Source organism: Phodopus roborovskii, unplaced genomic scaffold (genome assembly GCF_943737965.1).
Source record: "Phodopus roborovskii unplaced genomic scaffold, PHOROB, whole genome shotgun sequence".
In the NCBI taxonomy this organism is placed as follows: domain Eukaryota; kingdom Metazoa; phylum Chordata; class Mammalia; order Rodentia; family Cricetidae; genus Phodopus; species Phodopus roborovskii.
Window position 1 is genome coordinate 4,705,697 of NW_026126689.1, and position 27,002 is coordinate 4,732,698.

The window sequence follows — 27,002 nt, forward strand, 5'->3', positions numbered from 1 at the left end:
GCAATGCTTGTTCTGCTCTGTGCAATGTAGACTCCATGTGGACCTTCAAAGTACAAAACGGCCACATGAAATATCTCTGACATTCTGACTTTGGAAATCTTATGTTTAAAATATTTAAACCTGATCTACATCTGTGTGCCTTGACTAAGCAACCCTTTCGTGGCTATCCATAAGAGTAGGAAATACGGTTGCACATCAGTGAGTCCTCTCTCTGCATTCACCAACACTGTTGCCTACACTCACGTGAAGTCTGTCTTAGTTACTTTCCTGATATCGTGATCGAAACACCCCAACAAGAACAGCTCAAGGGAGAATGGGTTACTCAGGCTCACAGTTCTAGCATGGACACAGTCCATCCTGGAAGGGAGATCAGCAGTCTGGAGGCAGAGAGAGGACAGGACCAGGCACTAAAACCTAGAAGGCCAACAACCCAGTGTAGGCTCCCATTCCTAAAGGTTGAACAACTTCACAAATGTCACCACCTCCTGGGTATCAAAGCGTTCAATCACTGCCTGTGGGGAATATTTCACATTCAAACAGCAACAAGGCTTCAGGCCTTGGTTTTTGTCAATGTGGGTGACCTCCTATTTTATACAGCCAGTGATTCTAAATTTCACTACAGATGTAGAAAAGTGTGTATGTGTGTACACATATATATATATATATGTGTGTGTGTGTGTGTATGTATGTATGTATGTATGTATGTATGTATATATATATTATCTCTATATAGCTGCCATGCTAATAATCTCTTATTGTTTATTAAATAAAAATATATGTGCTCTGTATATGGGCCTTCAAAAGTGAAATGCTTTGAAGAATACTTTAAGAGATTTTTGTACTCCAGACCGAACTTGGGAGTGGAGTGAGCCCTGTTCAGGTTCCCATTCTTGTGCCCTGAACTGCTTCAAAATAACTAGAAATGGCCAGGGATTGTATACTATGTGCAGTACTATTCAAATAATTAAAAGGGTTGGTCACTGAGAGAGGACAACTGTAAACAAATATAACTCGTTATACTTTATACATTTTTAATCTCTTAAAATGCAAACATGAAATCAGGGTTTATGTTTTATTGACAAATTACATCACCTTTTAAGCCCAAGCAAAAATGTAAATGCATTTATGAAGGGATAAAAAGAACAACTTGATCTTCAAAGTCTGTCACATCATTTGGAGCAGGGCCTAGGCCCTCTCCCGTGTGTCTAGGCTGAGAGAGTGTCCGTATACCACAGGTTTTATCAGTGATTTCTTCAGAGAAAGCTGTTCAAAGGGGAGATGTTATCATAAGGTGATGTCACACCGCCCATGGTGGCACACAGATGTAATCCGGACACTCAGAAACCAAAAACAGGACAATGGCACAAACTGGCTTTGAACTTGCTGTCTAGGCCAGTGTGATCTCTAATGCAGCCCCCCTAACAATGAAAAGAAAGCATGAATGTAAAGAATCAGAACTATCCTAAGTCTTTCAAATGAATGAATCAGCATTTAATTGTATACTTTGTGCCTAGAAAATCACCAACTGTGAAACAACCGTTAGCTCCATACCAAGTGTACAGGGTTTAACATAGTCCTTTGGGCAAAGGTTCACAACAAGAACCTTATATTGTTATCTGGGAATCCAGAAACATTCGGCTTTGTACTGTGAGCTAAATGCAATAATTCCCACCAGATTTGCAATTTCCATTCACATATCCTTCTAGGAAATCAGGAAATGCTTACAAGAAGTCCTGCATTATCTTTCATCGTTCACAGACTGTTTTATCTTTTTGTTTTTTTCCTTTTTCTTCACTTTACAGGGAAATCCCTTTTCTGGCACCTATGGCCCTGAGTGTCAATGACAAATCTGGAGGTATAAATAGCTGTGGGAAAAAAACCTTTATCCTGTTGCCCAGTGCAGAACGAGTGAGCAACCATGAAGACCTTACTCTTCCTCATTCTCATCGGAGCTACCGGTGAGTCCTTCAAAAGAAGGCACCAGAAGAGACACACGTTACGTTGCACATAGATGTGTGCTTTGTGTTTAGGAAATCAACAACGCTTGAAAGTAAAGTGGTTGAAAGGCAGGGAAATTAGTACGTAGCATCTGTGTTTACAAAAGACTAAACTTTTAAGAGAGGGATGTCATGGGGACTGTCCCATGTATGAGGCGTAGAGATGCATAATGAATTCTGGACTTCTGGGCATGCTCTCTAAATTATAGAAGAAAAAGAACAAGATGTCCGTGTAAAAGAAGTGTGGGTCCTCATCTGTAATAACAGAGTTACTGATAAGACTGATCTGTGTTCACCTATGAGTCTGTGAGCATGCAAGCCTGAGTTTCCTATAGACTGAAGGGCTGATCATTTACCACGCACAAGGGATATGACATGCCAAAAGTAGCTATCATGTCATAGCTAAAACCTTAACCTCTGTTTTGAAAAACATGAATCTTCATTGGTATAAAGCCTCAGGCCATTTGGTTGTGAGAAAAAAAAGAAAGAGGGAATAATCTATTTCAGTGTTAGTACTACCAAATTTTTGTCACTAAACATTAACTTTTCCTACATTGAACTTGTACAGTTTACTACAACTATCTATATGCTTAAAGACTCCCTTTCCAAAATTAAAACTTTAAATATTAGAGAGCAAAGCCCATTATTTCATAATCAAAGGCATTCATAGCTATGAGAGACCTTAACAAATGCACAGGTCATAATTTTCAATGTTACATGCAGTGATAAGCAGTAGAGAAATAAGCAGGACAACAGGAAAGATTTGGGGGCAGGCACTGTGATGTTCTGTAAAATGTTCAAAAAACACTGTAGGCTAAATCCAAAGAAAAAGTTGACAAAACAAAATTTCAAAGCAGTTACTTCCTTCAGAGCGAGAACATCCTCAAATGGTTACTGTAGACTCCATCTCTATTACCTGATAGAAACAGCAAGTCCACACCAACACTTTTCCAGTCATCATAAACATACACAGCCAGCAAGTCACTTACTTGCGTTGGTGCTGAGGCTGATTATACATTTGAGATGATATTTGTACCCTAACTAGTGGTTTTAGGACATTCATCTTCTGAGCCTCTGCTGTGTGTGAACGCCCTTACGTGTGTGTGTGTGTGTGTGTGTGTGTGTGTGTGTGTGAAAATGTGTATGTAAGAATGAAAGATTCATTGAACCTAAAGCAGTAGCTAATGGTGAATGTTTCCTGTGTAAGAAGATTCATAGGAAAGGCATAATACAACAAGTTATAAAAATATCTATATTGAAATAAATAAAATACAAAAAAAGAAAGCAAACAACTACCACCTAATGCCCAACATTTTCTGATTTGATGGCGACACAGGGCATGGTCACCTCGTGTGCGGTTAGTCTTTATATATTTCATGCATGGAATTTCATGACATATCTATGTAACAGAGTTTCTGTCTCTTTTCCCCAATAGCTGCCATCCCCACTAATGAGACGGATTACCCCATTAATGAGAATGATGAACTCACTAATACAGTTGATGACCTCACTAATGAGATTGATGGCATGACTATTAGAAGCTACACATGTAAGAACAACTCAGTCCCCTACCAAGTGTCCCTGAATGCTGGCTACAAGCTGTGTGGGGGGTCTCTTGTCAGTGACCAATGGGTACTGACTGCTGCTCACTGCTATAAGCCGTAAGTATCCAACATTCACACTCCTAAATCTAAGGCCATTTTCTCCCTTAGCCTGCAGAAGAATAAACAAGAAAAAGGCAGTTACCCTTAATGGCTAAAATAAATTTTGTATTTTTCATTTACTTTGGGGGAGTCACATGTGGCTGTCAGTGGACAAGTTCCAGAGTTGTTGGGTTTTATTTTTCTTCCACCCTGTGGGTCCCAGAAATCAAACGTAGGTCATAGGCTTGAGAGCATGCCCCTTTACCTACTCAGCAATTTTGCCAACCCACTTAAAAAAAGAAGAAAGAAAGAAAGGAAAAGAAAAGAAAAATCAGAAGCCAGATGTCTAAGTGGTCATAGGAATTTTATTAGTGATAACGAATGTTGCCCTTGGCCTTACAGATATTTTTCTAAATAATGAAGTAGTTTAAAAACCCAAAACCATATATGAGTGAGTACATACAATGTTCCTCTTTTCGTGGCTGGGTTACCTCATTCAGGATGGTTTCTTCAAGTTCCATCCACTTGCCTGCGAATTCATATATGGATTTTAGACCTAGAGGAAAGGATCGCCAGCCTATAATTCACACCGCCAGAGGAACTAGGATACAAGGAGGTTCCTAAGAGACTCACATAAGGTCCCTCACATAAGGGGGGAGGAACAAGCCCTCCAGAGCACATGGGGAGGGGGCAGTGAGTGGAGAGAACCTGGAAAAGAGAAGGGGAGGAGAGGAAAGCACGTGGGACCAGGAAGATTGACTCAGGGGAGGAAGGAATAGAAGACAGAAAAGAAAGAGAGAGGGAGAGAGAGAATACACAAAAGAGGGAGCCATTATAGGATTGAAGAGAAAACTAAACCTAAAGAAATGTCTAGAGACTTACAAGACTGATCCCAACTAACAATTTGAGCAACCGTGGAAAGGCTACCATAAATGCCCTTCCCTGATAATGAGATCAACAACTAACTTATCTACCATCATGGAGCCCTCATCTACTGTTGGGAACAGAAGCAGACACCCATAACTAAACACTGAGCCTACCTCCTGGAATCCAGATGCAGAGAGGGAGGACAAGACCACGCTGCAGAAACACACAGAGATAGCTGACTTTAACAAGGAGGAGCTAACGGCCCCCAGAGTGACAGCTGGGAATCCAACATGGGACGGACTCAGCCCCCCTGAACATGGGTCTCAGCTAGAAGGACTGAGCAGTCTAAGGGCCCTCATACAGTGGAACCAGGATGGATCCCTGGTGCACAAAAGGACCTTGCAGGCACATCCCCCATGGAGGGACACTCCCTTAGCCTAGAGACAGGAGAGAAGTCCTAGTCCCTACTTTAAATGACCTGACATATTTAGATGCCCTCCTGGATGGCATTGCTACATGTGGAGTGAGGGTGAAGGGAGGGGAGGGGAGGGTGGTCAGGGTGCATGTGAGGGGGGCAGAGAAGGAAAGAGAGTGGGAGGGAGGAAGGGAGGGAGAGGGAACTGGGATCAATATGTAAAATAAAAATAAAAATTAAAAAAATTATAAAAAAAACCCGAAACCATACACATAATCTCAGCAATTGTTTCTCAGCTGTGATCATAAAGATGTCATATGAAGTAATGCAATTTACCATATTTATATTACAACATGAAAAAGGAGAATTTGTTCTGTGCTCTAAATATTTTCTGTCTCCCTTCCTCGCTTCCCTAAACTTTGAGACCTCAAACAGAAAAGATATATTAATATTCCATCTTCCCCATTGAGTTCATTCACTCTTCCCCAACCCCATTTTCACCTCCGATGACTTTGTAGGAGGTACTTTCCCTATCTCCTGCCTTGGATCCCCGTGAGGTGGTGGGCTCTGGGTGTGCACTGGCCGTGAGGTGGTGGGCTCTGGGTGTGCACTGGCCGTGAGGTGGTGGGCTCTGGGTGTGCACTGGCCGTGAGGTGGTGGGCTCTGGGTGTGTACTGGCCGTGAGGTGGTGGGCTCTGGGTGTGCACTGGCCGTGAGGTGGTGGGCTCTGGGTGTGCACTGGCCGTGAGGTGGTGGGCTCTGGGTGTGCACTGGCCGTGAGGTGGTGGGCTCTGGGTGTGCACTGGCCGTGAGGTGGTGGGCTCTGGGTGTGCACTGGCCGTGAGGTGGTGGGCTCTGGGTGTGCACTGGCAGTGACGCATAAGGAACTCTCTAACTGTGGCTAGGACAGAAGTAACCGGGACTACCTAAAGCAAGAAGATAGGGTTTGTGTTTATGTTCTTGACCAAAGATTGGAGGAGGGGGAAGAGGTCCAAGAAGGACACTTAGAAAACTGTTGACCCTTGCAAATATAGCCAAATACAGGTTCGTCTGGGAGAATTCGACAGTCACGAAGCTGAGGGTAGTGAACAAATCATTAATGCGGCCAAGATCATCCCCCACCCCAAGTACAACAATGATACCACCGATAACGACATCATGCTGATTAAACTGAACTCGCCAGCCGCCATCAACTCTCAAGTGTCCACTGTCTCTCTGCCAAGCTCCTGCCCATCTGTTGGTACTGAGTGCCTTGTGTCAGGCTGGGGAGACACAGTGAGCATTGGAAGTAAGTGTCACCTAGGCCTTAAGTTGCGAATGTGAGGAAGCCTAGAAATGGAAGGCAGGTCAGTGTCACCTGGTCCAAATTCTCACTTTAAGACTCGGAATATGCTTTTCGGGGTTTAAAAGATTGTTTTGCTGACAGAGATCATGTAGAAGATGAAGTAAAATGTAACTATTAGAAAGACGTCGGTGAATTTTAGCATGATTGGTGATAACCACAGCGTTAGATACTGTGGGGGGAACATGGAACATTAGGAGATTCAGTTCAGCCTGGAGAACGAAACTTAGAAAAAGGAAGTCTCTGAACTTCAGATCTGACACCCTAGAATGCATGTCAAAGAAAGAACGTGTTGGTTAGAACTATTTGGAAAATCTTCTAGGAAGGACTAAAACAAATAAATAAGCCTCCCAAACTACGGCCTAGCCTAATTGAAAGACACAGGAAGTATTACGAGGGTGAAGAGAGGGTGGGGAGAAGTAACCCGGGACACTGTGGATGCTTTTGCATTCCTGCTCTTCACTCCACAGACATCATCTCTTCAGATCTCCGTTGTCTGAATATCCCCATCCTGTCGGACCCCGTTTGCCACACTGCCTACCCACATCGTATCACAAACAACATGTTCTGTGTTGGCTTCCTAGAAGAGGAAAAAGATACCTGTCAGGTGTGTTCCTTTCCCTCCCCTGTCCAGCCAGTCAGTCTCACGGCTGTCAACACATCTCTCCATAGGAAACGCAGAAGGCTGTAATGTAACTCTGTATCTTAGCACAGGCTCAGTGGACGAAGCACAGGGACCACTGTTGAAATTTTGATCCTCAGAATCCCTGCAAAAGCTGGCAGGCATAGCAGCTAACCTTGACACTGACACTTGAGAGGCAATGGCAGGGCTCTCCGGAGCAAGATGAATAGTAGAGTACCAGAAATCCACACGTTTAAGTGCAATGATAGACTCTTGTCTTGAGAAATAAAAATGGAGCACACACATGCATGTCCTTCCCTGTACACATACACTGACAAAAACACAGACGCACGTACGCATACACCCCATGTGCACATGCAAAATTAAAACTAATTATTTTTCCTGAGGTTGAATCTGGAAGTTGGGGAATAGCTTTAGCACGTACTGTAAGTTCTCTGTTTGTGATGGTTAAAAAAGATTGTCCAGACAATACGCACAGCCAGACTTCCGGGATGTGTTGCAGGGATCTCGTGTTGAAAGGGAAGAGCTGATGGGACACTCTTAGACCTCTCCAGTCTTCACCCTTTATAGCCTTCACAGGTCTGTGTCAGAAAGAAGTAACACAGTACAAAATCAAGTATGTTAGTGATGTGGTAACGATATCATGTGCTAGATTTCCAGGCGTAGAGTGGGTGCCATTTGAGGGACTTGAGGAATAACCCCAGGATAATGAAGAACCACATCAGCCCTCCCATTCTCTCCCCTAGGTATCAACAAGAACGCTGACTATCTTTTTCTTGTTGTTCAGTTTGATTCCGGTGGCCCTGTGGTCTGCAATGAAGAACTCCAAGGTATTGTCTCCTGGGGCACCAGTTGTGAGAAAGGGAAGCCTGCTGTATACACCAGGGTGTGCAACTACCTGGACTGGATACAACAGATCATTGAGGCTAACTAAGTATCTTTCCCGAGCCACCCTCCCATAGTGTAACTAAGTATCTTTCCTGAGCCACCCTCCCATAGTCAACTAAGTATCTTTCCCAAGCCACCCTCCCATAGTCTAACTAAGAATCTATCTTTCCGGAGCCACCCCCATAGTCAACTTCAATTTCCTACTGTGCCTGTGCCTGAGATGGGCACGGAAATAAAAACATTGTATTCTGCCACTTATTTGTCTACATATTGTCTTTGTTTGGTCATGATGAACTTTCTCTTCAAACTTGTGAAAGTAAGGTGCCATTTTCTTCAGCGTTGCAGCTACTGATAAACTGACCAGATTCCAGTAATCAATAAGTTCCTGTGCAGGGCAGCAACCATAATTAAGCTTAATGAGAAAAAACAAAACAAACAAACAAAAAAAAACCATAAGCAAGCTTTTTTTTTTTTTTTTTTTTTTTTTTGAAGAAGGTCCTCATCAGGATAAGAAAATCAAAAGATAATGGGGATGAAATTCAATTGTATCATACAGGATAAACAGGTTATATTCAAGAATATATATCTATAAAGATGTACATGTACGCATGCAATAACAATTAGCAAAAAGAGAAACCATGAACTTGAAGGAGAGTGATGAAGGGTAATAGGGACTGTTTGGAGGGAGAAAAGGGAAAAGAGAAATAAGTATATTACAATACTAAAATTAGAAAAAATAAAATATAAAAACATTAAACACATGTATAAAATGGTTAAAGAATAAAAACGTGTCAAAAGGAAAAAGAGAGTGAGCAGAAAGTTGAGCTATTTTATGGAATTTGAAGGATTCTTTCATCATTTACTTAGCATAATCAATAAAAAAAATCACTGATCACTTGACATATGGGAGACTATGAAATATTGCTGTTGTGAAAATGAGGAAGGTTACTATAACCATTACCTTTTTAAAAAACAATTATGTATTTCTTAATATATCAGAGAAATTGTGTTACTGTGATCATTTATGTTGTACCTGTCATGCAGCATAAGTTATAAAACTTAATGATGCCAAAATGTAGTTAAAAAGCCAATTGCCCAAGATGATTAATTTACAATAAAGATAGAACAAATCCCAGATTGGCCTCACCCCCAAAGCGTCGGTGCTTATATGACAGGGTTCTGTCGCTGCCTTTTTTATCAGTTTTTCTGTTTACTTAAGCCTCGCCCACCAGTATGTCCACATTCTCCAAGATCTTGCCTTCCAAAGGTGTATTACTACTTGACATGGCTTCAATGTTGGATGCTTGTTTGGTGAAATTTCAAGGGACTAAGGCCTAACTAAAGGAAATCTAATAGCATTGAAGGTGTATCTTTGTAGAATTTACGCCATCCCTACTCTAGTCTCTTTTCTACTGTTCCTGTCCACACTTAGGTGCCACATGCTCCCATTACCATGCTGCCTCACATGACCCAAAGAGAATGTAGCCCCAAACTGTTGACCTCTGAAACCATGAGCCACTATAAATTATTCAACAAATTACCTTAGGTATTGATCCAAATAATGGAAAGCTGATGATCACACTACTAGAGTAGCCATGGTCTCTGGTAATAATCTCTACCCCTATAACCTCGTCCCACCAAATCAGCCTAGATTATGTGCTAAATTAACTAAGGATAAAATTTTAAGTGGTGGATGCATATACATTTAAAATCTAGGTTCCTAAGGTGGTGGTTATCTGTGTGTTGAGTCCAGCCTAAAAATGGATATCTCTCTCGACCTCTCTCCTTTAACTCTTTCTCTCTCTCTCACACACACACTGTACACACACACACACACACACACACACACACACACACACATATATATATATACATCTTTAGTTCCTTATTGACTCTCAAGTATCATTCATTACCTCGCCAATCATTCAAAGAAAGGTCTGTTGTAAAACTACATGATTCCTGTGGACATCTAGAATGACTCAATGGAAAGGAAATCACCCTGGTGATAAGATGAAATTCTCGTTGATGATGATGATGCATAAGTCAGCTCATGGTAACCATCACAAAACACCAAAACCAAGGGGATTTTTTAAAAAGCACAAATATCTCACAGTTTTGGAAGCTGCTGAGCCCGCGATCAGGGCGGTGGAGCATCTTGGGAGGACTGGTGTCCCGACTTTCTGGTGTGCCCTCTTGCAACTGCATCCTCATGTGGTCCCATGAGCTACCTCGGATACTTTCACCTCGTACACACTCCATCGTGGGAGCTCCACATTCCCCGTCTAAATTAAGCATAATTACTTCTCAAGCCTCCTCCTTTTTTGTACCATCCTATCTGGGGTTAATATTTTAACATGCAATTATCAGAGGAATACAAGCATGCTGTCCACAGAAGACTCAGGATAGGTGGTGTGCAGGAAGATGATTACACCATTACTCGCAGTCTAAGCCTTTTTAAATTCTTGCCGATATTTGACTAGATAATCTCAGAGTTCAAGTGTAACATTATTATTGCCCCTAAGATGAAGCTAAAGAAATCTTAACTGTGGAGCCAACAGGCTGATACATTTACAATCACAACTAGCAACAGTATCATTTCCTCAGTTGTCACTAAACTACCTTTTTGTTTTATTGAGAGGAATGAGAGTTGGAAAGGAGAAATAGGGGGAGGTAGCTATGAACATATTTCCTTATATAAATGTATAAAACTCTCAATGAAAAGTAGAGAGGGTTTTAATAAATCGGGAAACTATGTCAGATTTTCTCATAAAAAATAAGATGGTTCATTCTAGAAAATTGCAATGGACAAAATAACAGAGTGAAAAGGTAAGGAAACTTTCTTCATTTACCCAATCAAGTAATGTCAGTAGGGTAGTTTTTGATCCAAATTTTTATTGGGGTGAGGAGGATTAAGAAAGTTTTTTTGATGGAAAAATCCAGAGTCATGGTTGTTTCACAATCAACAGAAAAACCCTAATTAGCTAAATAGGAACATGTTTAGATGGGTCATTTTAAGGGAATAAACTTTCTTTCCCCATTATTTATGATGAAAAATAGTTAGGAAGTTCTGAATGTATGTGGCCTGGCAAGAAGATAAAAGCTTAGGGATTCGTTGTAGGGGAACAGGGGAGTACACAAAGTCATGCTGAAGTGTGGATCCGTTTCCCAGTCACAGACCAGTGAGAGGTTTCCATAGTCTTTGCTAGGAGTCCAGCTCCCAGGTAAAGCACAATCTAGTCACAGGGAATCTGGAGAATTCACTGACTTCTGTAACAGCTACAGGCTCCTCAACCAACACAAACGTCCGGGAAGGAGTCTGAAGAGTACCGGTCGCTAAGTGTGTACATCAATGTTTTCAGGGCCTCTGGAGAAGGCAAGGAGACTCTGCGAAGGCAAAGGTAGCCAGGGAGGCAGGTTAAAGTTACTAGCCGGAGGCTGGAGAGACAACAAATAAAAGCCATGTCACAAAGAGGGGAGGGGAGAGGTGGGCAGGCACATCTGATCGGGGAGGGTTTTAGTATCACACTTCTCCCTCCTCTCTGCAGCCACATCAAAATCAGATCCTGGTGACTCCCATACGCCTTGATAGATTGGATCTTGAGAAAATAGTTAGAAGATTTTTATAAGACCTTTGCCTTTTCCTCCTACCAAAGTGTTTTTTCTTCAGCCATTCTGGTCAAGTTCCAAGGGACAATTTACAGTGTGGCCACCTCGCCTGCTGTGGTGAGATCATAGCTTGCCATGAAGATTTTTATCATCCTCACTCTCTTGGGTGCAGCAGGTGAGTTTCCAGTATAGTTTCTGCCTAGGGTGAAATCCAGATCAGTGTAGCAGTGGTTGAAAGGTAGAGTCCCTGCCCATACCTTATGGGATAGAGTGCTAAGTGGGGAATCGTTCCAAAGATAAAATTAGCTACTGAAGGAAATAAAAAAGGAAGACTCTTAGGTCATATGTTTTCCTGTCAATATATTCTCTGGGGCCCTGTGATGTCTTGGAGCATTTTGAGTACCCTGCCCATGAGACTTTACAGAGACATTCCCAGGAGCTCCTCAGTAGGCACTTGTGCGAGTCTATAAATTTGAATTTCTTTGCTCTTTCACTATCAAAGTCAAAAGTATTTCATTTATACCCCAATTATTGGCAGAAGTTAATGTTAAGAATCATTTTTAAAGTATTTATTTATTTTGTTCATATCCCTAATATACAGTACTCCCAGAATTTTTGATCAGCATCAGATGAGTCCATGTGTTAGTATTAGATAACTTTGCTATATAATTCCATCTCAACAAAGAACAGTCATTAGTTTCATAACATGTATAGTTTGTATGACACATTGTTTCGTATGAATTTTTTTAAATGTCAAAAATAAAAGCCTTGGTATCTTTGAAAAGTGTTGGTTAGACTAAACTACCCTAACCGACCCCAGCTTACTAAACTTTTTGGTTTTGTTCCCTCCCCCATCCCTAATCTTTCTAGAAGCCATTTTAGGAGAATACCAGGACTCAGAGGAAAACTTACCAGATGATTTTAACATTCCTTACATGGCCTATTTGCAATCCAGTCCAGAGCCTTGTGTGGGGACCCTGATTGACCCCCAATGGGTGCTTACCGCTGCTCACTGTTCCTTACCGTAAGTGGCTCCTTAGTCACGGGAGCTAGGAGGGATCTGTGCTATGGTCTGGGAAGCTACATGCCATGGAATTAGATAATCCAAGATGATTAAATCTCCTTCCATCTTACCCACTTCAGTGCAGAAATCAGTAAGCAGTCTTAGAAGGCGTATTTCAAATATTCATCTATAAGCCTTCACGACTCATTTATTAGGCTGTTTAGTATAAGCATTGAGGGAACAAGATAGAACCAAGTTTTCTTCACGGGGCTTACACTCTGATAGCAAGAAGTAATCCATAGCAGAGAGAAGTCATCAAAAATAAAGAATAAAACAGGACAGCAAGGCGTGGGCTGTGGGGACAATGTATGGATAGGATGTACAAAGAAGGCTCTCTAAAGATATGAGGCCAGCGTGGGGAAAAAAAGTCAGCTCAACAAACGAAGCCTAGAAATGTGCCAGGGCAAGGGAACTGCATTCAGCAGTGTCTGGTGTCACAGAGGAATGAGGGTTTTAGAACCCTGAGGAAGCAGGGTTGACTGAGGGTGTGGGATCCGGGAGGCGGTCATAGGAGGAAGCTGAAGACAGAGACCACACCCTGCAGGCAAAACAAGAGAAAGCAAGGATGGTCTGTATGACGTAATGCACCTCTTCTCGAAATGCACTTTTTCAGTCATCTTACCGCAGTGATGTCACAAACAAAATGATCACACAGATTAACGGTCACTCAAGCAAACGCTGCCCCATCCTAAACTCCACGTGTATCGATGAAACGTCTAAGCATTTAGAATGGCAGGGAGCTTCGCTTAGGGCTTTAGGGTTTCGTTATCAGTTACATTGTAAGTGCATACTTACAAGAAGGAAAAAAAAAAAAAAGTCCCGACAGAATGAGAAGAAAAAAAGTAGCTTTATGTCCTCTTTAACAACTGATGTGTCACTACACACTTCCTCATCTGCTACAATTCTTTCTTATTCTTCTTTCTAAATGTTATTCTATAACCAGGCATGCATTTGTTTACATGTATACATGTATGCCATGCAGGGTCCCCATACGAGGAGGAACGTTGTGTTATTCTGAGAATCTCGGGATATTTTGTTGTTGTTGTTGGATGTCAAGAATTCATTGAGGAGGTGGAGAGACAGCTCGCAGTCGGAAGGACTTGATTTGATCCCATAGCGCTCACATCACCACAGAGTTCACCAGCATCTGTAATTCGGGGTCCCAGGGGAATTTAGTGTCCTTTTCTGGCCCCCACAAACACTTTCACATGTGTAGTGCACATACACGCACACAGGCAAGGCACTCATACACACAAAATAAAAGAAAATATTTTAATTATTTTTAGGAAAAGAAAAGAGGACACATTTAGTGATGGGAGTCTGACCCAGAGCTTCAGCTTCATCTCACACATCACTCAGCCATCTGGTAGTTCAAGGCCAGTTTGACTCAACGGAGACTGGAGGCTTACCCTGTACGTTAGGACAGAAACACAGGAAACAAAAGCAGCTCACATGATGGCAGGGTTCACAATCAGACTTCCCATCACTACTGTGGATGGAACGGATTGCCTTTTGGTATGCTGCATGCCCAGCTTCCTTGTGACGGGCATCTGAATTTGCCTAGAGAGTATAACAGGAAATGATTTGTTATCGCTACAAAACTTCTCACGGGGATTCGGGGATCTAGGATCAATGTAGAAAATGCATGGGAAAAAAATAACTATCTAGTCTTGAGAGGAGCATTGGATAGGCTAAGAATGTTGGAAGCAGTAGTCACAGGTTCCAACCTGCCTGAGTAAATGCGGAGTATACAAAGAGCTATGGGCTGCTAGTTCAGGTTATCCAAATCTCAGAAGAGGAGCTATTGAGGATCCTGTTGATACCTGATCCCATGCTGGTCATTCCACATGCTTACTGATGACATAACAAGCGTGTAAGCTATTACTGTATACACAGTGTCTCACTTCAATTATGCAGCTGGACAGTAAAACTAAGTTGATTGGATCAGGTGACTTCCGACATCACGTGACTGTTTCCTCTTCCATCTCTCTGCCTTTTCCTTTTCCCCAAGAGCTAAAATCCGACTGGGAGTTTATCAACCCCACATCAAAAATGAAAGAGAACAGACGTACAGTTATGCGTTGACTGTAGTCCATCCTAATTTTGATGCGAATTTCCGGAGAAATGACCTGATGCTGATAAAACTCTCTTACCCTGCTACTATAAACATGCACGTGGGAACTATAGCCATAGCCATGGAAGCGATGACATTTAATGAAACCTGCTTTATACCAACATGGACCTGGAATAGTTACAAGAACTGTGAGTGTTTGACTATTCTCTCCATCTTGGGGAGGTCGGAGCTGGGAAAAGAGGTGGCTGACTATGCTTGATAGAAAGAGGAAATACAAAGTTCTTTTTTTTTTTAGGATCTATTTTTTATTTAAATTAGAAACCGCCTTATTATTTTATGTATCAATCCCAGTTCCCTCTCCTTCCCGTTCTCCCTGTCCCCACTGACCCCATCCCATCCCTCTTCTGTTCCATAGAAAGGGTGAGGCCTGCTATGGGGGGGGGGGGATCATCAAAGTCTGTCCCATCATTTGGGGCAGGACTGAGGCCCTCCTCCATGCATCAAGGCTGAGTATCCCTCTGTGGGGAGGGGGCTCCCATTGTCCATTCATACACTAGCTATAAATGTCCCATTACCAGGGTCCCCACAGACTGCCCAGGCCTACCACCTGTCACCCACATGCACGGGCTCTGGTTCCATCCTATGCTGGTTTCCAAGCTGTCAGTATAGTGATTGCCATCAAGCTTCTTGCTCATTAGATTGATACAGGGAAGCTACTCTGACAGCAACAAATAGGGTGGGCATTAATTGCCCCATCTCTAAAATATTTGAGAACTGGAGCTGGTAAACTAAGTACAAAGGAATTAGAGAGACCTGGGAGTCCCTACTGATAAAGATGGCATTGGAGGTGAAAGGCGGGCTTGCCAAAGCGTACCATGCATTTCTTAGGAAAAAGAGTAGAAAACGCAAAGCAGACCTTTCTTTTTGAGAAAGGATGAAGGATGCTTTCAACTTCTCTACCGCAGAATCCAGCCTGTGTCCAGTGGTCCCCGAATGACAAAGAAATGTTTGAAGGAGAAATGGACTCTCTTGCCAGTGCTGGTCCCTTACAGAGTGTAATTTTCATAACTTGCGTCAAAAGTGAACGTTCCTCACCTCTGGGTTAATTATTAGAGCATGCTTGCAGTTACGTCCCTAGAGAGACACTCCTCATGGGAATAATCACAGTCCATAGTGTAAGCACACATCCCTCTGCCTTACGGGACCAACTTGGGAAAAACAGAGTGAACTGATTGATATCTGAAGGAGTGTCTCTTCAAACGTGGCTTTCTTGTGTCCTTCCTGGCTGTATAGTGACTGCTTAGTTGTTATGCTTATTTTCGATTTTCTCAAATTTAGTCAGGTTTAAATCCAGCTTCCGGTGTCTACACCACAAAACAAAATGAGGACTTTCCAAATAAATGTATTTTTCACAACACGTAAAATACAAAAGTGTTGGGTTTTCAGTTTTTTGAAATGTTGTCCTTTAGAAACGAACTGATTAGGAATCTAAGTGTCTAAGCTTTCTAAAAAAAAAAGCAAACAAAAAGTACATTTCATGTGGGTTTTGTCATTGACTCCTTAAGCTTTGTTTGCAGTAATTCCATCACACTTTTAAAAAACTAATTTATTAAATACCATTTGATTGTTTGTTTTTGTTTTGTTTTGAGAGGGTTTCTCTGTAGCTTAGGGGACTGTCCTGTAGCTCTCTCTGTAATCCAGGCTGGCCTCAAACTCACAGAGATTCACCTGCCTCTGCCTCCCAAGTGCTGGGGCTAAAGGCATGAGCCACCACTGCCCAGCCTTAGGTACCATTTGAAACAAATGGAACTACACTACATGAAGATTTTATTTTGTCAGATCTGAGTATTAAAATAACCACAACAGACTATCTCTAAAAGACTTCTCCTACAAAGTTCCCACAATCTATAAGGAAATCTTTATTTCAAGTAACTCGAGTTGCTTTCACATAGCTTGTTAAAAATAAAATACACAAAACTGAGCATAACTTCTTTCTCCCTCTCTTCTGACTTAACATGTTTTGATCTATTCTACAGAACACTATCTTGCTAGATAAGCTATCAGCCTTTTAAGTACCATAGTGCTTAGCTTGGCAAATTGATGACTTTTTTTCTTACTACTCTTTAATAGAGATTAAAGTACCTAGTCCCTTGGTTAAGATCCCTGTACCCAGACATTACAATACAGTAGCAACTTCTGTGATGGAGACGAACAATATGAACAAACGTGTATGTGAATTTCTATATAGATACACATACACCAAAATAATCATTTACAAATGATCACTTTATAGCCAAGAACAGCATCGTAATGGCCATTCAGAGAATGAGGAGAGACATGTAATAGCATCTCCACAAAATTCGATTTGCAGCTTAAAAGTTCCTAATGACAGTACTCTACCAAACTTTTCTAGGCTCACTTATGTTTAGATACACAAGTCATTATCACTGTAGGACAATATCCACTGCAGTAACATGCTAAGCAGGATTATAACCTAGGAGGGAAAGATTAAAATACAGCTGAAATAGGTAGTGAGTGCTACCATCTAGATTTGTGTAGGTATATATCGTCTAGTGATACAATTCTCCGAACACATCCATCATTAAGTGAAGCATGACTGGACGTGGAAGCATGGCTGGTAGGATGACTTATCAGGTAAAGGCACTTGCCACCAAAACTGATGTCCTGCATTCAATCTCCAGAGCCTACATGGTGGAAGCGAGGATTGAATCCTACAAGTAGTCTTTTGACCTTCACAGGCCCACCATGGCATAAGCACATAGTTACACACACACACACACACACACACACACACACACACACACACAGTGAATAAATAATATATATTTTCTCAAGAGGTAAATACAAAGATGATGGAACAGATGCCCAACAAAGGGTTGTCGTAGGGATTTTGGAAGCCAAAGTCTTTGTTCTGTTTCTTTGTGGGCATTTATAACCTCCATACAATTGTTTCAAAATTTCTGGACTATGTACAGTAGATAGAACTATACTATACATCCAGTGATGGGAAGATGAAGAACTTTGGGATCTGTTTTTCCAACATGTAAATCCTGCCTGAGGAACTCTAGGAAGGATTTGGAGTGTCTACAGGTATCTGCATTGGATAGTTTCAGGGTTGAATTGATTCACAAACTAAGGACTTGTCCCAAGGCCCATTCATCAGAACAGCTCTGAATTTCATCTGTCTTTCCTTCCCCACAGTCAGTGACCCTGACATCCTGACGTGGACAAATCAGTACTCGCTTTCCCCAAATGACTGCTGGAACGTGCTCCAACAACAGAGACAAGAGACAAGGATGAACATCATGTGCATAGGACAGTCACCTAATGTCATAACTTCAATTAAGGTATCTTTCCTTTACCCGTGCGAGAAGACAGCACAGAATCTGTTAGAAGAAAGAGGTATGGTTGGTAACTGAAGCATCACATACCAAAAAGACCTCCCGCAGAGCGGAGGGCAGAGTGCTGAAGTCCCTCTCTCTGCTGCTCACTCTGCAATGTACTCCATTCCCCTCCCCATCTCGAGAGTGGAAGAGATCTGGGGTAGACCATTTGTCCTTCCCATCTCGAGAGTGAAAGAGATCTGGGGTAGACCATTTGTCCTTCCTCCTCTTTGCACTCAGGTTAGATAAAATCGGAACTACAAAGGGAGAATATACAGCAGACTGAAGCAAGAGTTATCCCCTCTCCCATGGAGCGAATGCATTCCCCCAGATGATGTTGCCACTGTTACCTGCCGTATCTTAGTATTTACTCTCCATCCACGGCAACAAAGTGACATTGACAACTTGTCCTCTTTTCCTGCTCAGGAGGTCTCTGCTGCTCCAGCCATCTGCAATGGGAGGCTTCATGGAATATTGTCCTGGGGGAAAGCAGGCATAACCAAGGGAAGTGAAGGCTTCTTCACCGAAATTCATCCCTATGCGAGATGGATCTTGAAAACGATGCATTCCCATTGAGAAGCCGTATCGCTCGGGGTAGAATAATGCAACCTCTACAAGGAATTAAAAACTCTTCAAAACCCAAAACAACCCAATAAAATGACACCAGAAATTTACGACTCCTGCTTTCTTTTTCATAATGTAAACTTTCAGAGTGATGAGAAATTTGGTAACAAACGATTTGTTCATTTATACAAAAAATGATCAGTCACCAGTTTTTCTAGTAGATTCTAAGCATGCTAAAGGGAAATGAAATGTGTGACTGTGTGACTATGAAGTGACAAATGCAAGAGGAGCCTACTGTTGTCAGGGTTTTGTTTGTTTAATTTTTGTTTTGTTTGCTAAATGGTCATGTCAAACTGCGTTCTACAATAGACTTGCACAGCTTTCAACCTCCGTCATACAAATTCCTTTTTTTGTCTTAAATGAGGCATTTGTCTCTCTCTCTCTCTCTCTCTCTCTCTCTCTCACACACACACACACACACACACACACACGAACAAAATCAAGTCAGTGAAAAATAAATGTGCTATAGTGATAACGATCTCATCATCAGACAATGAAAATTGGTACGTACACAATTAAATTCTCCTCCGCTGTGAAGAAGAGGGGCTGGGGTGTTGTGGTTTGAGTAGGAATGGCCCACACAGGCCCCTCATACACTTGAATGCTTGCTCACCAAGGGAGTGGGACTATTAGGAGGTGTGGCCTTGCTGGAGTGGGTAAATCTTAACACATGTCTCCCCTTCGTGCTGTGACCTAGGAGATCAAAACTTCATCTCTCTTCCCGCTAACTAACAAAAGCCCAACAAAGTATCATCGCATGGTATGTATTTGTACTATTTGTATGTTCATACCTCAGTTTCCCCAATTTCGCCAGTTCAGGCAGGCAGAACTGAGTGAGGCACTCTCCTCCGTTTCTGAGAAATCGTCAAAGGAAGCAACTATCCATTATGTAACCAAGCTCCCAGAAAAAATGCATCTCCTGTGCTTACACGTTACAGGTCCCTGGTTGTCTTCTTTGTTGCTGGCAGAACACTACAAGTCCTTACACCGTACTGATGAGGAAGGTTGGCGACAGCTGGACTTTGCCTACATCATTTCTTTGCCTGTAGGTTTCACAAAATTGCTAACACCTGTGGGTGTAGCAAAACTTAGAGATCAGACAATTTATCCTTACACATTAACATTGTCTTGTTATGGAATCTCTCCTTAAGCATTACCATCACCACCCTGCTATACACAGTCACTCCCGGGCTGTTCTGTTAGAAGGCACTGCCCATGCTCAAAGAAAGAGGATCACAGAGAGTAGAGACATGGAACTTAGAATGTGCACGCTACAAGAGTCAACGGATTTGTGTTAAGTACTGAAGTGTCTCGGCTCCTCTTTCCTAGATGATGAATACAGAAACAACTTTTTAATTTAAATAAAAAACAATCTTATTTTACATACCAATCCCAGTTATTTTCCCTTTCTATCACCCCATTCCCCATATTATCTCCCCACCCCGCCCCTATCCATTCCTCAGAGAGGGTGAGGCCTCCCATCTGGGAATCAGCAAAGTCTGTCACATCATTTGGGGCAAGACTGAGACCCTCCCCACTGTATTAGGCTGAGCAAGGTGTCCCTCTATAGGGAATGGGCTTCAAAAAGCCAGTTTATGTACTAGGGATAAATACTGGTTCCACTGCCAGAGGCCCCATAGTCTGCCCAAGCCCCCCGCCCCCCAACTGACGCCCACATTCAGAGGGTTTAGTTCTGTCTTATGCAGGTTCCGCAGCTGTCAGTCTGGAGTCCCTGAGCTCTCCTTGCTCAGGTCAGCAGTTTCTGTGTGTTTTCCCAACATGGTCTTCACCCCTCTGCTCATCACTCCTCCCTCTCTACAACTGGATTCCAGGACTTCGGCTCAGTGCTTAGGTGTAAACCCTTGCTTCTGCTTCCATCAGCTACTGGATGAAGGCTCTAGGATGGCACATAAGGTAGTCATCACTCTCAACAGAGGGGAAGGGCATTTAAGGTAGCCTCTCCACTATTGCTTAGATTGTTAGTTGGGGTCATCCTTGTAGATCTCTGGACACTTCCCTGGTGCCAGATTTGTCCTTAAACCTATAATGGCTCCCTATATCAAGGTATGTCTTTCCTTGCTCTCTTTCTCTGTCCTTCCTCCAACTCAACCTTCCTGATCCCTCATGGTCTCCTCCCTTTCCCCCTCTCTCCTTCTCTCTCTCCCAACTCCGTCTCCCTTCTCTGCATGCTCCAAATTTCCCAGGAGATCTTGTCCCTTTCCCCTTCTCAGGGGGACCATGTGTGTCTCTCTTAGGGCTCCTCCTTGTTTCCTAGCTTCTCCGGGGTTGTGAATTATAGGCTGGTTATGCTTTGCTCTATGCCTAATAGCCATATATGAGTGGGTCTGTCTTTCTGTGTCTGGGTTACCTCCCTCAGGATGGTTTCCTCTAGTTCCACCCATTTGTCTGGAAATTTCAAGATATCACCGAGTAGTACTCCATTGGGTATATGTACCACATTTTCTTTATCCATTATTTGGTTGAGGGATATCTAGTTTGCTTTCAGGTTCTGGCTATTACAAATAATGCTGCTATGAACATAGTTGAACATACATCCTTTGGATCTATGCCCAAGAGTGGAGTTGCTGGGTCTTGAGGTAGATTGGACAAAAGCCTGTGATACTGTGATATTTGAAGGAGCCTATGAGACCCCTTTCCTCACATTTATCTGAATACAGATGTTTTAGCACATGTGTGTTACAAATATTATTACCTAGCCTATACCGTACACCACTTCCTTCTAGCTCTGAATACTTTTGTTAATACCCATTTTTTTCACTACCCATCACTTCTCTCAGCTTGGGAGCTCTTTGAAGGCAGAAATGGAAACTTTGAAAGTATGTATCTCCAACAAAAACAAAACCAACCAACCAAAAAAAAAAAAAAAAAAAACACTTTCCAGTTCTGGTGAGGTCTATGCTGTTTAAAACCATGGCTTCTTGTTTAAAAATACTCCAATTAGGGATATCATGATAGCTCAAGGATGGCAAAGAGACATTGCGTACGCTGCAAGGGCTTGCAGTACCAGCGTGCAAATGAATACCAGTGTCACAAAAATGGCCTAGCATCATAGAGACAGGAGGGGTCTGTATCACACACAGAGCTCAGAGAGCAGCCTACCTGCCCAAGTCAGAGAGCAGGGGCCTGTGGAGGCATCGTGAACAACTCTCTTGAATTAAGTAAGTTTTTCAGAAGGTCAAAACTCAGATCTAGAGAGTGTGAGAGACCAAGTTCAGAGTTAGTTGTTCCTTCCCTCCGATACCACTCTGTACTCTAACGGGATTACCAGCGCTGCCGTGGAAATCATTCATCGATTTCCTTTTCTCTCCTAGATATCTCTCTTGGTTTGTCACTGATATTTCATATCCTTCTCTCTTCTTTATGTTTTACAGAGACACTTAGCTAGATGCCATCTCATAAAGAGGCTTTCGACATCATGATGTTTGTCTTCTTCTGCGTTCTTTCAACCCTGCTTGGTGAGTACCTGCGCACCTGTCTCTATTTCCCGGAGAGGAGTCCTTGGGAAGGCATGGAAGACAGAAAAATGTCAGAGGCATCTTTTCAGACGTAGTGGATGACTGCTTCTCTCTGCCTCTTGGCATTACCGCTGTGCCTACCCAGTTTCGTCACCCGCTGTGACAACACCTGCCTTCTGCACTTCAAGTTGATTGCTTATGTACTCTGGGGGAGACATAGACATTGGCACATCTACATGAGGTCCATTCCACTGTAGGGGTTATAGACTGGGGATATGGGAGGAGGGACATGGGGTGGAAACTTGAGGGAGCAGGTTGGGTGGGTTGGGTGCTGGAGGCTCAGTGGGAGGTAGGACAGAAGGAGCGGCGATGAAAGACACGTCTTTGATAGGGGAACAGTTTTGGGGTTAGGGAGAAACCTGAACTAGGGAAACCCCTAGAAATCCATTAGGATGACCCCCAGTTAAGACTCTTAGCAATAGTGGAGAGGATCTCTAAACTGGCCGTCTACTGCAATCAGATTGGTGATTACTCTGCCATCAGAGGAACTCTATCCAGTAACGGATGGAAGCAGATGCACAGATCTACAGTGACTGGGGCACTGGACTGAGCTCCAGGGACTCTGCTGAAGAACGGGAGGAGGGATTGTTCAAGCCAGAGGGTTCATGATGGGAGAACCCTCAGGGGCTGCTGACCTGGGCTCATGAACCAACAGTTGGGAGGGCTCCGTGGGACCAACGTCGGCCCTCTGCATGGGTGTGACAGTTGTGTAGTTTGATCTCTTTGTGGCGCTTCTAGCAGGGAGGTCAGGAATTGTCACTGGAGTTGGCTGCCTTTTGGAAACCTGTTCCCCATGCCCAGCCTTGACACAAGGGAGGAGCTCCATCCTGCCTCAACTTGATGTGCCATGCTTTGTTCAAGCCCATGGGAGGCCTGTGTCTTTCTGAATGGAAATGGAGTGGAAGGGAGAGGGAGTTAGATGGGGAGCAGAGAGGGGTAGGGTGTGGTGGGTGAGGGAAGGTCGGGGTGGGGGGGTGAACATCTGGGAGGAGGGAGGGGAAACTGTGGTCAGTATGTAAAACGAATGAAAGTTATTTAAACAAAATGTCTGAAAAGGGCGAGGAGCCCACGTGCTGTGGTAAATGTGAGAGAGTCAGGGGACTAGCTTGTGGGGAGGGCGCTCGCCTGGCATCTTTACCTGTGTGCTTGCTCTAGGGGAACCAAACCCAGGCTGTCAGGCTTCCTCAGCAAGTGCCCTCTCCACTGAGCTTCCTTACAGACCAAGGAAACTCACATTTCAAACTGAGGATTATCTATTTACAACTCAAATGGCGAACGATATTTCATTTTTAAAGTAGGTGTTTCTATCCCTTGTCAATTTCTCCTGAACAAAACAAGTCACTTCCTTAGGAAATTTGATTTATACATTTAAATGCGCTTGAAGAGGAGGGTGCGATAACTTGGTCTTTGCTTTGAGCTTAATTTTGTCTTCAGGTGTTTCCTTAGTGATTCATGAAAATACCCTCCCCCTCTCTTTCCAGGTGCCTTTGCCTATAACCCAGACCACATAGCTGGGGCCACTCCCCCCTACCTGGTCTACCTGAAGTCTGAATACTTGCCCTGCACTGGAGTCCTGGTCCATCCTCTTTGGGTGCTCACAGCTGCGCACTGCAATCTACCGTGAGTGATAAAAACCCCAGACCATTGCTGCTGTAAGAGTCCTCAGGTTAGATATGGACCCAGCCACCAGCATATGACTTTCAGTGAACGGGACGTAGAATACCTCCGGGGAACGTTCACTGGGGAAGGCTGATCAAGGTCCATATGATTGATTGCAGAAGCGTTGATAAGTGCTTTCATGGGCATCCCTATCATTCTAGGAAGCTCCGGGTGTTTCTTGGGATCACAAACCCAGCAGACATCTCCGAAAAGAACGTGGAGGTGACCGGCTACGAGAAAATGATCCATCATCCGTACTTCACAGTCTCGTCTGTTTCATATGACCTCATGTTAATCAAACTGGAGAGAATAGTTAAACTCAGTAACCACATAAAAACGGTCGAATTGCCGCAGCACATCGTCCCTGTGAATACCATGTGTTCCGTCTCCACCTGGGCCTACAATCTGTGTGATAGCAGTGAGTTCTAGGCGCTGAATGATGAATGATGACTTCCGGCTTTGCTGGGATTCTCTCACAGCCGGGCTTCCTTTTACCTCCTTTTACCTCCATTACCTTTTACCTCCATTCTTTCATGGGTTTGTTTGTTTGTTTGTTTCAAGCTTATGCAACCCCTTTTCCTCCTCCTCACCGGAAGACTTCCAAGCCTTCCCTCAGCTCTACCTTTCTATCTTATAAATTAATGTTTACTTGTAACTATGAAAGAAGTAATTTTAGTGAGAATACATTTATACGTCTAGGCCTGGCTCGATGTGTAGCAGAACTTCCCATTGTCTGTCTCAGGGACTCGATCTTCTTCCCTCTAAAATGAAACACAGCACTTTATCAAAAGTTTTCATGCCATTTCAGGCGATGAGTGAGCTCAAATCCTTGAAACCTGAAACTCGTAAATATCAAATATAAGATAAATCCATAATATCGTGGCAAGTCGACAGAGCACTACTAGGTATGCTTGAAAAAAACAAATACCTGAAGACTAGGGAGAAAGAGAATGGGAAGAAGCTTATCGCTAGATACATAGCCGCGTGTTTGAGTGTAGAGAAACCATAATAAATAACAATATAGTATGTACTTGAAAAACAAAAAAATTCCTAGAAAAAAACAAGTTTTGAATGTCGGCATATCAGCACCAGGAAATGGCAACGAGAGTTATATTTGCTAGGTATAAAAGAGAAAAATGACTTCCCCGCAAAAGAAGTTGGACCTTATTTTCGTTCCTCAGAAAAAAAGCATGGGGCTGTAAAAGTTCTGTTATACTAGAAAGCAAAGCAAAGGAGCTCAGTGTTTGTTTTGAAAATTAGAGTCATTTTCAAATAAACATTTAGCAGTAAACACACATTCAAATTAAGAAAAGTAAAATCTCAAAATATGGAACATTCCCCCAAGAATCCCTTAGCAGAGCACCTGTAGATAGATTTATAGTTTCATTATTCTCATTCTATACCAGATTATAAATAGGTTCTTTTTGTTTTGGGTTTTTGTTTGTTTGGGGGAGGTTGTTCTGTTTTGTTTTATTCTTTCTTTCTTTCTTTCTTTCTTTCTTTCTTTCTTTATTTTACATCCTAACTAAAGTTTCCCCCTCCTTCTGTTCCCAGTCCATCCTCCAATTCCCCCTCTGACTCTCTTCCACTACCCACCCTCCCCCTTAGAAACCCTTTCTTTCTCTGTGCACCATTAGAGGCTGACCTGGAACTCACTCTGTAGACCAGGCTGGCCTCGAACTCACAAAGGTCCACCCAACTCTGCCTCCTGAGTGTGGGGATTAAAGGCGTGCTCCATCACCTTCTGGCCCAGAAACACTTTCTGATGGGTATGCATGACTGGCAATGCTTGTGAGACTTTGATGTGAAAGAAACTACTTGAATTAGAAACCAGAATACAAGGTGTTAAATCCTACTATACCACCTAGTCTGGTTGGTTTTCCTTTTCTTTTTCTAGTGTCTTGGGTAATATTTTTAATTCATTATTATGATTATTATATTACTTACTTATCAGATAATTATTTTAGCCACCTGACAAATAAGAAATTAGACTCTGCATTTCTAAATTCCTTCAAGCTCTAAAACTTGTGTAACAAAAGACACTCTCCAAATGTTTAAATTTCCAGACAAATGTTAAAGCGATTTGTTCTGTTTCGTTGCAGGGATGTCTCACATGTACAAATCACCCTCCTGAGGAGAGGGACATTTGCATGACAGCAAACTTTTAATTAGATATCTCCTGTGTGCTTAGTGTCTAAACTCCCCGGTTCTCATTTCTCAGAGTTTGGACTCTTTTCCCTAATAATAGAGCAAGTGTTGACAAAGGAGGAAAGCAAAAGGAAGCTTTGGTACTTAGGAGAGCTGATGTCACCTAAGACTTCTCTCTTCCCTCTAGCCAAGGATCCTGACTCACTGCAGACAGTGAACATCTCTGTCATCTCCAAGGCTGAGTGCAGCAATGGCTACAAAGCCTACGACATCAAAGAAAACATGATCTGTGTGGGCATCGTGCCAGGGCGGAGGCTACCCTGCAAGGTAAGGTATTCTCGATGCCTCGTTTTCATCATTCAGTTTCTAGTCTTCTCCAGAAAAATGACCTGGTTCTTTCTTTCCTGGCAGGAAGTGTCCGCTGCCCCAGCGGTATGCAATGGCGTACTTTATGGGATCCTGTCTTATGCAGATGGCTGTGTTCTGAGAGCTGATGTTGGTATCTATACTAGCATCTTTCACCTGATGCCCTGGATTGAAGACACCATAAAAAATAACTGAGCTCCCACAACAGGAAGAACTCGCAGAACTACGTGGAGAAAAAAAAAAACTTGTGCCCACATCTGACCTCACAATTAAACAAATGGGCTCCTTGGGCGGTGATGAGCACTCCAGGTTCTACTTTAGCACACTCAGTGACTTAGCAGTTACTCACACAGCCCTTTCTCTCTCTCTGTCCCATCACCGGAAATGGGAAACTCAAGGGTTACCATTTCTCAAGCCAGCTGGTAATAGAGTTATTGAAATGGGGGGCCAATTTACGATGATTTGGGAATATCAGACTCTACTTCTACCACCACCAAAATTAGGTGTTTTCAGAGAGTTAACACATCATTTGGGAAAAGGTCGTCTCACAGTGAATGAGATAACAGAGGAATCGATCAGAGTAAGGCCTTAAAGACAGGACTGTGAGAGTCACTGCATTAAGTCCCATAGCCACACAACTCCTTTTTAATTTATTCATTATTTTACATCCTGGCTACAACCCCCCCCCCCCCCCCGTCCTCTCAGCTTCAATGCAATCCTCCTCCTC

General features: G+C 42.8%; 3 protein-coding genes across 3 annotated transcripts; all 3 read left to right on the forward strand.

Moving 5' to 3' along the window:
• The first annotated feature begins 3,321 nt into the window (after positions 1-3,321).
• Positions 3,322-7,864, forward strand: LOC127214307 (trypsin-like). Its single transcript, XM_051174698.1, has 5 exons — positions 3,322-3,349; positions 3,433-3,658; positions 5,957-6,210; positions 6,735-6,871; positions 7,695-7,864. The coding sequence occupies exons 1-5, from the start codon at positions 3,322-3,324 to the stop codon at positions 7,839-7,841; spliced, it is 792 nt and encodes a 263-aa protein (XP_051030655.1). The 3' UTR covers positions 7,842-7,864.
• A 3,672-nt stretch (positions 7,865-11,536) lies between these two features.
• Positions 11,537-18,616, forward strand: LOC127214308 (probable inactive serine protease 58). The gene is made up of 5 exons (XM_051174699.1): positions 11,537-11,576; positions 12,272-12,425; positions 14,476-14,726; positions 17,761-17,906; positions 18,369-18,616. Exons 1-5 carry the CDS (start codon positions 11,537-11,539, stop codon positions 18,516-18,518), a joined length of 741 nt encoding a protein of 246 aa, XP_051030656.1. The 3' UTR covers positions 18,519-18,616.
• Positions 18,617-21,981: 3,365 nt separating this feature from the next.
• On the forward strand, positions 21,982-26,499 carry Prss58 (serine protease 58). The gene is made up of 5 exons (XM_051174618.1): positions 21,982-22,042; positions 23,584-23,722; positions 23,923-24,179; positions 26,097-26,236; positions 26,321-26,499. Exons 1-5 carry the CDS (start codon positions 22,003-22,005, stop codon positions 26,468-26,470), a joined length of 726 nt encoding a protein of 241 aa, XP_051030575.1. The 5' UTR covers positions 21,982-22,002; the 3' UTR covers positions 26,471-26,499.
• The last annotated feature ends 503 nt before the right edge of the window (positions 26,500-27,002 follow it).